General features: G+C 46.0%; 2 protein-coding genes across 2 annotated transcripts in view; one reads left to right on the top strand and one right to left on the bottom strand.

The window, feature by feature from the left end:
- Positions 1-12,572, top strand: part of LOC110335989 (H-2 class I histocompatibility antigen, Q9 alpha chain-like) — a 22,075-nt gene extending 9,503 nt beyond the window's left edge. The window contains exon 4 of the mRNA XM_029531564.1: positions 12,530-12,572. Coding sequence (XP_029387424.1) covers positions 12,530-12,572 — 43 coding nt within the window. The remainder of the gene's footprint in view (positions 1-12,529) is intronic.
- Positions 12,148-13,192, bottom strand: part of Vps52 (VPS52 subunit of GARP complex) — a 9,761-nt gene continuing 8,716 nt past the window's right edge. The window contains exon 19 of the mRNA XM_029531563.1: positions 12,148-13,192. This exon is cut by the window's right edge and continues 5 nt beyond it. Coding sequence (XP_029387423.1) covers positions 13,051-13,192 — 142 coding nt within the window. The 3' untranslated portion in view covers positions 12,148-13,050.

Genomic DNA, 13,192 nt, shown 5'->3' with positions numbered 1-13,192 from the left:
AACTGACACAGACAGTGACACCCTAGCTCTCAGGGCAAATATGGGATCTTCCAGGTGTAGTGCCAGGGAAATGTTAGCAATCCCCCAAAACCAGACAGCAGCTGATCTGATGTAATCACAGTAGGATCTTTTTATTTGAGCTAGTTTAGGCCCGTGTACCTCATCATGCAGGACAGTTTTGGTGATGAGGAGCCCGAATATCTATCAGGGCAAGGCTTTATAGTAGGCAGCAAATGGGTGGTGAATGTGCAAGCATCTCATTGGAGAGCTACTGTGGCCTGTAACATGATTGGTTGGTGTTGGGAGTCATATCATAAACTTAATTCTGCTTCCCAGTGTATTGGTGGTCGTTAGACTGAGGATGGGCTTGTAACCAGGAGACGCAGATCTTTTGGGGGTGTAACCTGGAGTCTCAGCTTTTCTTGGGGGTGTAACCTGGAGTCACAGCTTTTCTTGGGGGTGTAACCTGGAGTCACAGCTTTTCTTGGGGGTGTAACCTGGAGCCACAGCTTTTCTTGGGGGTGTAACCTGGAGTCACAGGTTTTCTTGGGGATGTAATCTGGAGTCACAGGTTTTCTTGGGGGTGTAACCTGGAGTCACAGCTTTTCTTCGGGGTTAGTCTAGAGACTGGAGCTAGACTCCGGTTTTGTTGGGAGGTAACTTGGACACTAATTCTAGGTACCAGGCTGTTAGTTTGCCTGAGTTCAAGTTCTCTAAAATGGAATCTGAATTTAAAAAATTTGGCCTCTCACAGGTGGCAGCTGGCTGGCACTGCCGCAGGTGGGACCTGGGCAAGAAGGCTTGGTTCTCCAGAGTTGCCCAAGGCAATGCTGGTACCTATCTGGCCAGGAAATGCTTTTTCTAATGTCATCGTGGGCACCTCTTGAATCTCCCAAATCCAGGAATGAAGGAGCTTTCAAAAGGAAGTGTTGAAATACCATGGTCTCCAAGGGGACCATAAAGATAGCTCGGAGAATTAACGTTCCTGCCACCAAGCTTGGCTCCCTGAGTTTGATTCATGGAAGCCACATGGGGAATGGAGACTCCTGACTCCTGTAAGTTATCCTCTGAGCTTCACATGGACATCATGACATGCACATCCCTACACATAATTATTAAATCAATGCACTAAAATTAAAAAGGAACCATGATGGTTTCATATTGAAGGTCATGGAAACACATATGTATAGGGACACCTATGTATAAGGACATGTATGTCAAATTTGTGTAAAGTTTTACCTATGTCCAAAACCCACATTGTGATGACAAGCAGCCAGGAGGATTGAAGGGCATCCCATGCAAGGAAAATCACAGAGATTTTAAACTCTTTTATGTGTTATATGTTTATACTATTGCTTTATGTGTACTGTGTGTGAATGAGGCCACTCCCCAGATGTGGTGTGTGTTGGGGGCAGTGGGAGTCAGAAGACAACCTTGGGGATCCAGTTCTCTCATTCCAAACTCAGGTGGTCAGATCAGTGGCAAGCACCTCTACCTGAGTCACCTCACCCTCCCGATGGGTGCCACTGCCCTGTTTTTGGAGGTGTTGAGAAATCGAACCTGGGACCTGCAGTATACAAGGTGGGCACTCAAGTCACTGAGCCACATTCCCTATGTTTGAAAACCAGACAGCAGACAACAGCTCTCTGTTATTGCAAAGGCTCTTACTAAAGCTTTAGGAGAAAGATGGAATTAGAGGCCATCTGTTGACAAATAATGATGGGAGGCATACAAGAAGCACTTTGAGCTGGGCATGGTGGCGTACGCCTTTAATCCCAGCACTCTGGAGGCAGAGGCAGGCAGATTTCTGACTTCAAGGCCAGCCTGGTCTACAAAGTGAGTTCCAGGACAACCAGGGCTATACAGAGAAACCCTTTCTCGAAAAAAAAAAATCACTTTGGGAACACAGCCCTCTGATCTGAGGACCGAAATCTAGAAGAACCAGCTCTGAAGAGGAAATCCCAGTTTCCTTGGGACTCAGATGTGTCCTGTGATTTTTTTCTGGAGATTCTCTTATGGGAGGATTTTTTACAGAAGCAGACCCGTGTTGTTTTTCTGGAATCTGCCTGGAAAAGGGGCATGCGATGTTCACTAGAGCTTGAGAGATGCCCTTTTGAGAGAACATATATTGTTAGAAACAGGTATGAATATAACCCAACCGACCACAGACAACACTGTGTGGCATTGGTTCACCTTGCCACTCTTTGCTGGTCTTCATTGGGTGTTGTCTCCCCCAGCCTGGAAAGGCTGACTTTGCCCTTGCTACCACTGAGCCAGAGACCACCTGGAGTGGGGCCTTCAGACCTAGATGGCTCTATTGTTCCACACCTGCCTGCTCTTCTCCAAGACACTACTACCTGCTGAGAGACTCTTGAGATATTCGAGGAACAGCATCCTGAAGATCCACCTACAGGCTCACACCTGTAGGACAGGCACCAAGAATGGATTGGAGGGGGATGGGCCTCCCCCCTCTTTATAAGCACAGACTCTTAGTAAAATTTAAGAAGCCTTAAACAGAAAATCATGTCTCAGCATCCATTATTTCTCTCGCTGTTTTCTCCCACTCAGCTCCTGCCTCCCACTCAGGAACCCAGTTAGCATGGCCGCAGGTGGCTACAGATGGCGTCCGAACAGTGACCTGAGTACGCGTGGATCAACAGAGAGAACACTGTCTTGGTAGAGCTCTACCAGAAAGATTAATAAGAAGATGTATCCGGCACAGTGAGTAACACTTTGTATTCATGCTGGCGCTGGCTTAAAACTCCATCTTTTCAAAATTGTTGTGGTAGGTGCAAAGGCATACAGCCTAGACTGAGTCAATATTGGCCCAGCGCTGATATCAGCTAGGGGGTGACAGTGGAAAATGGGAGTGGAAAAGAAAACAGGCATTTGTCCGCAGTCAAGAACTGCATCAGGCGAGAGACGTAGGGCTTAAAATATAAAATAAAATAAAAATAGTAAAATTCAAAACAATAAATAGGGAGAGAGAGAACAAGGGAGAAGGAAAATGGATTTCAGAACTCTCCTAGGAACATAGTGAAATCCGGAGACGTCTGGCCTTCTATCTGTCCGTTGCAGGAGATACTCAGATTTGGTTACATCAAGTTCTTTACCATCTATGTATTGTCTGTGTTTGGTGCACCAATATATGTCCACGTGTCAATTTATGTGTAGCGCGCTGTAACATCCGCCATTACAAGATGGTGCTTACTTCCGCTGTCCATCTGGTAAACAACTTACTTGCTGCCTTAAGGCAGACATGTGCAGTCCTACACAGCAATGACTCAGCACAAATCCTCTCTGCCCAGCCTTATGTTAATGAGGTGATTCCTGCCTTAACCTATCCCGTGGTGACAACAAGGCACAGAGCACCCAGGCGGTGACCTCTCCAGTATATAGGGCGACCGCGCTAGTTCATTGGGGTCCCCGTACCACCATGAAAAGAGTTCCTGAATAAAGTGCTGTTGAAAAGGATCTTCGGTGTTGCATCATTCTTGCTGGCCAAACATGGTCACTTCAGCTGGTGGCCCATACTGGGACCCGAGGGAGACCCTCGCAGATCCAGAACTCTCCAGCACCAGGACAGCGGTACCGGTAAGTTCCCTAGGGTAAGTAGGGACAATAAGGCTCTCCAGAGATAAGCAGAGACAATAAGGATCCCAGATTCTTAGGACTATAAAGCTCACAGGATTGTGACTATGTGGGATTGGCTCCTTAGCTACTCGGCCCTGGCAGTGTTGATGTTGGTTTTGTTTTTTCTTTGTAGCTGTTGCTGTTTTTGCTTGAATTGCCATTGTCCAGGGCACGAGTGTACCTGTGGAAATTGTGATCCATAAGTCGCACATAGATAAGTGTGCTGGGTGACATGGGGAACTCGGCTTCCAGCCCACTTCTAGCGGCTCTCAAGGACTTGCTAGAATAGCGCAAGCTGAAAATAGACAAGAAGACTCTTTCCTCCTTCCTTACCGAATGTGATCACTATGCCCCTTGGTTTGAGGTCTCAGGCTCATTAACTGTGGGATTGTGGAAAAAACTGGGCCAAGACCTGGACCAAGAGGCGGAAAAACAAAAACTGAAACCAGGCATGAAACCCATATGGCATATGATCTGTGCTTGCCTGAGTGATCAAAGATGTGCAGAAGCAGTTAAGACAGGGCAAAGGGCACTCGAAGAACATCGAGACACCCTCTCGGAAGGAGAAAAGCAGCCTAGCGAAAACACAAGGAGAGTGAAACCAAAGCTAAGGAAGAAAGGAGCAGAAGCTAGTGGAGGGGGTGTCGTTCCTTTCCCTTTCCCTTAAGGAGCTGACTTTGGAGGATGACACAGAGCTCAGTAGCAGTGAGGAGGAAGAATTGGAAGACGAGGCAGGGCACTATGAAGATGATAGATACGGTCCTGACCCTCCGCAAGCAAATGTAGGGACTATGAAAATTAAGAAAAGGGCCAAGCCATCAGCCCCTCCCCCTTATACACCTCCTAAGGGAGAGGGTACATCCTTTTGTCCACAGACGTGGAGGGAGGTTTGTGGCGCCTTCCCAATATTCTTTTGTTGTTGTTGTTGTTTTTGTTTGTTTGCCTTCCCAATATTCTTAGATGTCAGCAAAGAATCCACTAGCCTCTTGACTTTAAGACAGTAAAATCTATGGCAGAATCAGTAAGGACTTACGGCTTGAATGCCGCTTTCACAGTGGCTCAAGTCGAGGCATTGGCTCACTATTGCATGACTCCTGGAGATTTGGGAAGCTTGACAAGGGCCTGTTTAAGCCCTGGGCAATATTTACATGGGAAGGCATTTCTTTATGAATTTGCTAACGCCCAAGCAGCAGCTAATCTCGCCACAGGTGTAGCGCCTCAGATGCATTGGGATGCTGATATGCTTCTGGGGCAGGGCAGATATGCCAACGCTCAGACTGGGTACCCTGAGGCAGTTTATGTACAAGTAAATGATATTGCTGTGAGAGCTTAGAAAGCTTTGCCAAACAGAGGTCAAGTGTCCAGTAACCTTACAAAAATCACCCAGGGAGCCACTGAGACATTCTCAGACTTTGTAGCCAGGATGGTGGACGCTGCAACAAAGATTTTTGGTGATGTTGACCAAGCTATGCCATTTGTTAAGCAGCTAGTCTTTGAACAGTGCACTAAGGAATGCCGTGCTGCTATAGCCCCATATAAACATAAAGGATTGGACGCATGGATGAAAGTTTGCAGAGAGCTTGGAGGCCCTTTGACTAATGCAGGCCTTGCTGCAGCCGTTTTGAGTGCCACCAGAAAGGGAAATCAAGAAAATGGAGGCTGCTTTAACTGTGGTAGAGCTGGTCATTTTAAACATGACTGTCCAAATAGGATGCCTTTAGAGAAAGGAAAGAGTAGGCCAGGAATGTGTCCCAGATGTAAAAAGGGCAATCATTGGGCAAATAAATGTAGATCGACTAAGACTCTAGATGGCCAACCCCTGCAACCCAGGTATGGTGGAGCGCAGCCAAAAAACGGACAGAAAGGCCCTCAACCCCAGGGCCCTCAAATATATGGGGCCATGAGCGAGAGAGAACAGAATCAACAGGATCGGTGGCCCTCCCTTCGTCATCCGAGGGACCGAGGCGAGCCACTGCGGGCTCCGCAGGATTGGACCTCTGTTCCACCACCATACTCATACTTACACCACAAATGGGGGTTCAATTGATAGAAACGGATTTTCAAAGACCAATCCCCCCCCATACGGTGGGATTGTTGCTGGGACAGTCTTCTTCTGCCCTAAAAGGTCTGATTGCTATCCCTGGTGTCATTGACCTTGATTATACTTGTACAGTTAAGATAATGGTAGAATCACCTTGGGGGATTATGGCAATTTACCCGGGAGATAGAATTGCTCAATTATTATTATTACCAAGTAAGCATAAACTTTTCCCTGCTAATTCCAGGATTCATAGAGATGAGGGATTCAGATCCACTGGAAATAACTTCACCTATCTTTCTATGGATATGGATAGACGCCCTGTTATAGAAATTCAGATTGAAGGAAAGATTATTTTAGGACTCCTAGATACTGGGGCAGACAAAAGTATAATATCCATCAAAGATTGGCCCGTGGGTTGGCCACTCCAGACATCAGATCAAACCCTCAGAGGACTGGGTTTTGAAAGTGCCCCTAGAGTGAGTGCTAAAGAATTGACATGGAGAGACAAGGAAGGAAGAAAAGGAAAAATACAACCCTATGTCCTTGATTTGCCAGTCTCCTTATGGGGACGAGATCTGTTAAAGGACATGGGAATTAGACTTACTAATGAATACTCTGAGACCTCTCAATGTATTATGGAAAAAATGGGACATGTTCCTGGAAAGGGCATAGGGAAACATTTACAAGGGAGAGTAGAACCAGTACACCAGACAAGCATCATTGGTAAGCAGGGCCTGGGTTTTTCCTAGGGGCCACTGGGGGAGGCATTCCCATTAGTTGGAAAACAGAGGAGCCAGTATGGGTTCCTCAGTGGCCTCTATCCTCTGAAAAACAGCAAAACAACTAGTACAAGAACAGTTGGAACAAGGACATATCAAACCCTCAATGTCGCCATGGAATACCCCAATATTTGTTATTAAAAAGAAGTCAGGAAAATGGAGACTTTTACATGACCTCAGGGCAATAAATTTACAAATGCAGGTTATGGGACCTATACAACGAGGTCTACCCCTGCTTTCTAGCCTGCCCCAGGATTGGCAGATTATTAGCATAGATATAAAGGACTGTTTCTTTTCCATTCCATTAGCTTCTCAAGATTGTGTTAGGTTTGCCTTTACAGTCCCTTCTATCAATCACGAGGAACCTGATCAAAGGTATGAATGGGTAGTACTACCCCAAGGAATGGCTAATAGCCCCACTATGTGTCAATTATTTTTTAGTCAAGCCATTGCCCCTCTACGGCAATCTTATCCAAAGATTAGGTGCTTACACTATATGGATGATATACTGTTGTGTGCCAAAGAAAATGAAGTACTTGAAAAGGCCTATGAGAAATTAGCAAAATTATTGCAACATCATGGTTTACATATTGCCCCAGAAAAAATGCAAATGGGGCCAATATGTGAATATTTGGGAGCACAGATACGATCACAAACCGTTTCACCACAAAAGGTAGAAATTAGAAAAGATAATTTACATACCTTAAACGATTTTCAAAAGTTATTAGGTGATGTTACTTGGATACGCCCCTATTTAAAGCTTCCTAATTATGAATTGCAACCCCTGTATGACATTTTAAAGGGTGATTCAGATCTCAATTCACCAAGAAGTCTCACTAATGAAGCCCGCATACCTTTGAGCAAGGTAGAAGCACAATTACAATATGCAGCCCTAGCCCGAGTTCAGCCAGATGAGGATATTTTGCTGTGCATTCTGAAAACCACCACACAACCCTCAGGATTATTGTGGCAGAGTAACCCCTTGCTTTGGATCTACCCTAGATCCTCTCCCGCTAAGACGCTGGGACATTACCCTACAGCCGTAGCAGATCTGGCCTTATTAGGTGTCAAATCATGCATTCAACATTTTGGTAAACCCCCCCCAGTAGCATCGTTCTCCCTTATACCAGCCATCAAGTGGAGATATTGTGCGCTACGGTAGATGAATGGGCCATTCTTAAGTGTAGCTTCTCTGGTGTCTTTGATAATCATTACCCCAAAAATCCCTTATTACAATTTTATAGAGAACATCCAGTGGTGTTTCCTAAGGTTACTTCCCATAAACCTCTGGCAGGAGCTCCCAATATTTTTACTGATGGGTCAAAAATAGACTGTGGAGCTTATATGGTCAATGATACTGAACCAGTTTTGTTTCAGTACTCCCCTGACTCCCCTCAAGTGGTAGAATGCAAAATAGTTCTTGAGGTGTTTAAAAGGTTTCCTGATGCTTTTAATCTCATCTCTGATTCTGCATATGTAGTTAATGCTGAACGGATGCTTGAAACCGCAGGATCTATCAAACCATCCAGCACCGTGAGCTCACTCTTCGGTGAACTACAACACCTTATCAAAGCTCGACATCATAAGTTCTTTGTCCAACATATTCGAGCTCACGCTAATTTGCCTGGCCCTTCAAGCGCAGGCAATGATATTGTAGATTGAAGCACACGACAAAATTTTATCTTCCTTGCCATGCCAATAGAGCAGGCACGGCAGTTTCATCAACAATTTCATGTGCCTTCCAGGTCCCTCCAACAAAAGGCATCTCTCGAGCTCAGGCTCACAGTATTGTCCTTGAATGCAGAGAATGTGTTACTTTCTTACACCCACCATATATTGGAATAAATCCTCGTGATCTTCTGCCATTAAAAGTGTGGCAAATGGATGTAACACATATTCCCTTTTTTGGTACACTTAAATATGTCCATGTTTCTGTAGACACCTGTTCTGGTGTCATACACACCACACCTCTGACCGGTGAGAAGATGTACAACGTCATAACCCACTGTTTGGAGGCCTGGGATGAGTGGGGTAAACCAGAGCAATTAAAAACGGATAATGGTCCAGCATATACAGCACAATCGTTTGCTACCTTCTGCACACAAATGAAGGTTACCCATGTTACCCATGTTACTGGACAGGGCATCGTTGAACATGCCCATCGCACATTGAAAGAAATCTTACAAAAACAGAAAGGGGGAATAGGCTCAGGCCGTACCCCCAAGGAACAACTATCCTGTGCTCTCTTCACCTTAAATTTTTTGATTCTTGATGATGCTGGCCGTTCTGCCACAAATCGGCACATGAGTGAGACCAGTGTCCATAATGACTATGCCAGATGGAAGGATATCCTGTCTGGCATATGGTATGGCCCAGATCCCGCGATCGCGAGATCTAGGGGAGCGCTCTGTGTTTTTCCACAGAACCGACTGGATCCTATTTGGGTGTCTGAGAGATTGACAAGAAGATCATTACCACACAATGAGGACCTTCCCTCTGCTCTTGGCATTGATGACAACGTGGAGATAACAGATAAGATCACATTGTGGGCTCTTGCTAAGACCTGGCCAGTGCCCCTGCCTATTCATGCTAATTCTACCCTCTTGCCAACCTTTTTTTCTACTTCATGTCTCAATAATTTGCCATGTATTATCCCCTCCGAAGAAGCTCCACAAAGGTATAGTGCCTCTAATTATTCCCTGTCTGGCACTTTATGTTTTACTACAAAAAATTTTTCCCTCCCGTGCATTTGGCTCCGAAACCATACTATTGCTAATTGTGAGGATCCTATGAAATTTTCTCGAGTAGATGGTACCACATTTTCAGCAGTATTAACACAGGTAGCTTCTGGGACCTCCTCCAGTAGCAGGTTAGTATCCACCAATAGTTCTAATGAACTCAATATCACAACATTGGTAATGCTTCGCTCTGGGATCTGTCCTGCCGGACCTGGACAGTTGTATGTTACTTTCAATTCGACCCAAAGGAAAGTTCTGCCCACTTGCTACCCCTTTCAAAGTTTTCCACCAGAATTTTCTCCATGCCAGTCTCCTCTGCATTGCATAAAAGAGATTATTCCTGGGTTCAATTTTCCCCGCTACTAAGCCAAAATTAGTTCTCCTAAAAACAAACAGGAAATGACAATACTTGGCCTTGGTTTGATTGGTTACTTTCCAATCAGCAAGGAACATTCACATCCCTGACTCCATTTGCCAGGTTTGGCAATGAAAGTTTCTCCATTTATAATGTCTCTGCTGTGCGCAAAAGTGAAGGTTATTTAGAACAAATTAAGAATTTGCAGCAGTTAAAAATTGCCAGTGCACATGCTGCCCCTGTCTGTCTTAAACCTCCATTTTTCTTCTTACTTGCCAATAACGTTAGCGCTATGCTCCTTAATTGTAATGCAAGTGGGGTTTATTGCTATCTTTCAGAGTGTTGGGGTGCTCAAAATAATGATACAGCCCTTATAGTGCATTTACCTATGTTTATCCCCATTCCTTGTGAAGATGATATAGATACATTCCCCCTTATGAACATAATTAGATATAAAAGGGATTTTGGCATTACAGCCGCCATCGTACCTGCTATAGTTATTTCTGCTGCAGCGGCTACTACAGCTGCAATAGCCATGACCAATCAAGTGCAAACGGCCAATACTATTAATCAAATAGTCGAGAAGACAGCTTTGGTCTTACAAACTTAAAATAATTATAATGGCCATGTATAGTCGGGCATCCTTTTGGTGAATCAAAGAGTGGATGTAATACAAGAAGAAATAGATGCTTTGCATAAGATGATTCAGTTATCGTGTGTACATGCCTTAAGAGGCTTGTGTGTTACCCCCATAAAGAAAAACAGTAAGCACTCAGTAATTATTTGAAAGGAAATTGGTCTGCTCAAGGAGAGGCTATTACTAATCAGCTTGTTTTGCAGATAGCCTCAATCAACGCAACAAGATTGGATCCAGTTACCCTTGGAGACTTCATGTCATGGATCACCAAAGCCTTTTCTTGGATTAAAGAGTGGGCGGGCATGGCTGCTATGGCTGCCATTATGTGTCTGGCCGCCTTCATCTGCCTGTGGTGCTTCTGTTGCCTAAAAAAGGGATCGTGCCAGACATAAGGCTGTGGTCTATCAGGCTCTTATAGCTATGGACAGCAGAGAAGAGCCCGCTCTGTGGCTTGCCTCACTAAAAGGGGATTGAGGCCACTCCTGTGTGCATGAGTATGGATGGTGGTGAGGTGGTGTACAGACCAGTACTCTATTTCGGATGTGACAATCAGTTGCTAACAGAAGGGGCAGGTATGCCTGCTCAGAGCTATAACCCTGACAGCCAGGTTACCGTGGGATGCCAGGCAGAGTATTGCACAGAGGACAGCTAGTAACCAGCTTAGCGCCCTCTGAAAGATATGTCTGATTGCATAAAGGTGGTGTGTCCAAGAAACCTTTCCCCAGAAAATTGACACAGGTGAAGAACCCAAATAAAGGCTTTGTACAAAGCCCTTTCTCCTTCACATCTTTGGGGAATCAGACCTCTTCTGATTCACCCATGTGTTGACCAGTGGCTCATGTTTTCCACTTCAATGTGGTACCCTTCCTACAGCTGAGGTTGCTCCCTTATGGAGTTACATGGTCTGTCGTGTGTGTCGAGTGTGTGATCTACATATAAAACAAAAAAGGGGGAGATGTAGCGTGCCATATCATCCGCCATTACAAGATGGCGCTGACTTCTGCTGTCCATCTGGTAAACAACTTACTTCTGAGTAAAATTATGGAGCTGGAGAGGTTGTTCAGAGGTAAAGAATGCTTACTGCTGTTCCAGTGGACCTGGGTTCAGTTCCCAGCTCTCACCCACTTATAACTCCAGTCTCAGAGGGGATAGCACGCCCTCTTCTGGCAGCCCAGGGCACTCCATCCTTGTGGGGAACAGACATACATGGAGGCAAAACACCCATATACATAAAAAATTTCATAAAAGAATGAAAAAGAAATGAAGGGAAATAAGATTTCTGTAAAGAGATCCCTGAACAGTATTGGGGTCACTACAGCACGTAGGAACACCTCCAAACCCTAGTGCAGGACTCTAGGGTCCCCTGCACTAGATGTGCACAGTCATCTTAGGGATTCAGCAAGGGAAGGGAGAAATCGACACAGCTCCCCCTACAGAGTGACCCCTGATGGTCTATGAAGCCTGTGTGTTCGTTCATTTATGCTGTTTGTGTTGTATGCCTTGTTGAAGCTCAGGTTGACCTTGAATTCTTTATTTTATTTCATTTTCTTTTAAAGATTTATTATGCACAGTGCTCTGCCTGCATATGTGCCTGCTGACAAGAAGAGGGCGCCAGATATCACTATAGATGGTTGTGAGCCTTCAGGTGATTTCTGAGAAATCAACTCAGGACCCATGGAAGAGCAGTTAATGCTCTCAACCTCTGAGTCATCTCTCCAGTCCTGAGCTTGAATTCTTTTTTTTTTTTTTTTTGGTTTTTTGAGACAGGGTTTCTCTGTGTAGCCCCGGCTGTCCTGGAACNCACTTTGTAGACCAGGCTGGCCTCAAACTAAAAAATTCGCCTGCCTCTGCCTCCCAAGTGCTGGGATTAAAGGAGTACACCACCACACCCGGCTATATTATTATTCTTAACAGTAGCAAAATTACAGTTATGAAGTAACAATGAAAATAACTATGATTGGGGTGATCACGAGGAACTGTATTAAAGAGTCGCAGTATTAGGAAGGTTGAGGACCATTGCTCTGGCGTATGCAAACTCTGTACAGAGGTGGGGCAGAGGGCAGCGGGAAGGGTCTGGGTCACATGAAAACGAGAGGATCTGTTTTAGAGCCAGGTTCACCCCTGCCTCGATGCATGGCTGCAGGTGTTACAGGCCCTCCATCCTCAAAGGAGCTGTGACAGCCACATAGAGGCTGACACAGACAACCTCAGAGTCTGTGTGGATATTTCCCATGGTAGCCCTCAGTACAGCACCCAAAGCTACCACGTTCCCAGGCCTTGTGGCATGTGTCACCCTCCTTGAGAGCTCCAGTCCCCTCCTGAGCAACTATGCCACCCCTGGGCCAGAAGCAGCAACAGACCTCGGGGTACTACACCACCTTCTTCCTGATGCCCACCAGGAACAGACTAGGTCTACAGTAAAGACACGCTGGAGAACTCAAAGGCCCAGGGACAAGGAGAGGACAGGGTCCCAGCACAGTAAGTACTTATTATTGCCACAGAGTGAGACCTGCCACCAGGTGATGTCACTCACTGTTCCAGCAGAGCCCCCAGATCAGCTACAGGGTGGCAGGCAGTGCTCTGCCCTAAGAGCTGAGGGTCAGTCAGAGCCTGTAAGGTGGAAGCTCACAGGCTGTGAGTGAACAGCAGAGGAGCTGACAGGACTGGGAATGAAGGTCACCTCACTCAGAAGCCCAGGGAGTGGCCTTGGCTGCACTCTGTTGGGGCAGAGTCCTGGCAATGGAGGCTGAGTGGGGGGTGTGGAAGGCGGGGAGACAAAAGGGATGGGCAGGGGGTCCCAGGTGACACTGTGTGGCCTACAGAGTCCATGGGATCTTAGGACCCCGGGGGGTGGGGTGGGCTCTGAATCAGAAATTGGGCTTGTGTTTCTTCAGCTCCACCATGAGGTGATGGATGTTGATGAGCTCAGCCCTGGCCGGGAGGGTGCGGAGCTGGGGCTGGGACAGCACCCGGTGGAAGCGATGGTAGACCTGGATCAGCTGGGTCAGC

This window comes from Mus pahari, chromosome 18 (genome assembly GCF_900095145.1).
Source record: "Mus pahari chromosome 18, PAHARI_EIJ_v1.1, whole genome shotgun sequence".
Taxonomy (NCBI): Eukaryota; Metazoa; Chordata; class Mammalia; order Rodentia; family Muridae; genus Mus; species Mus pahari.
The sequence above is the reverse complement of the archived record's forward strand: the minus strand, read 5'-3'. Positions and strand labels throughout refer to the sequence as shown.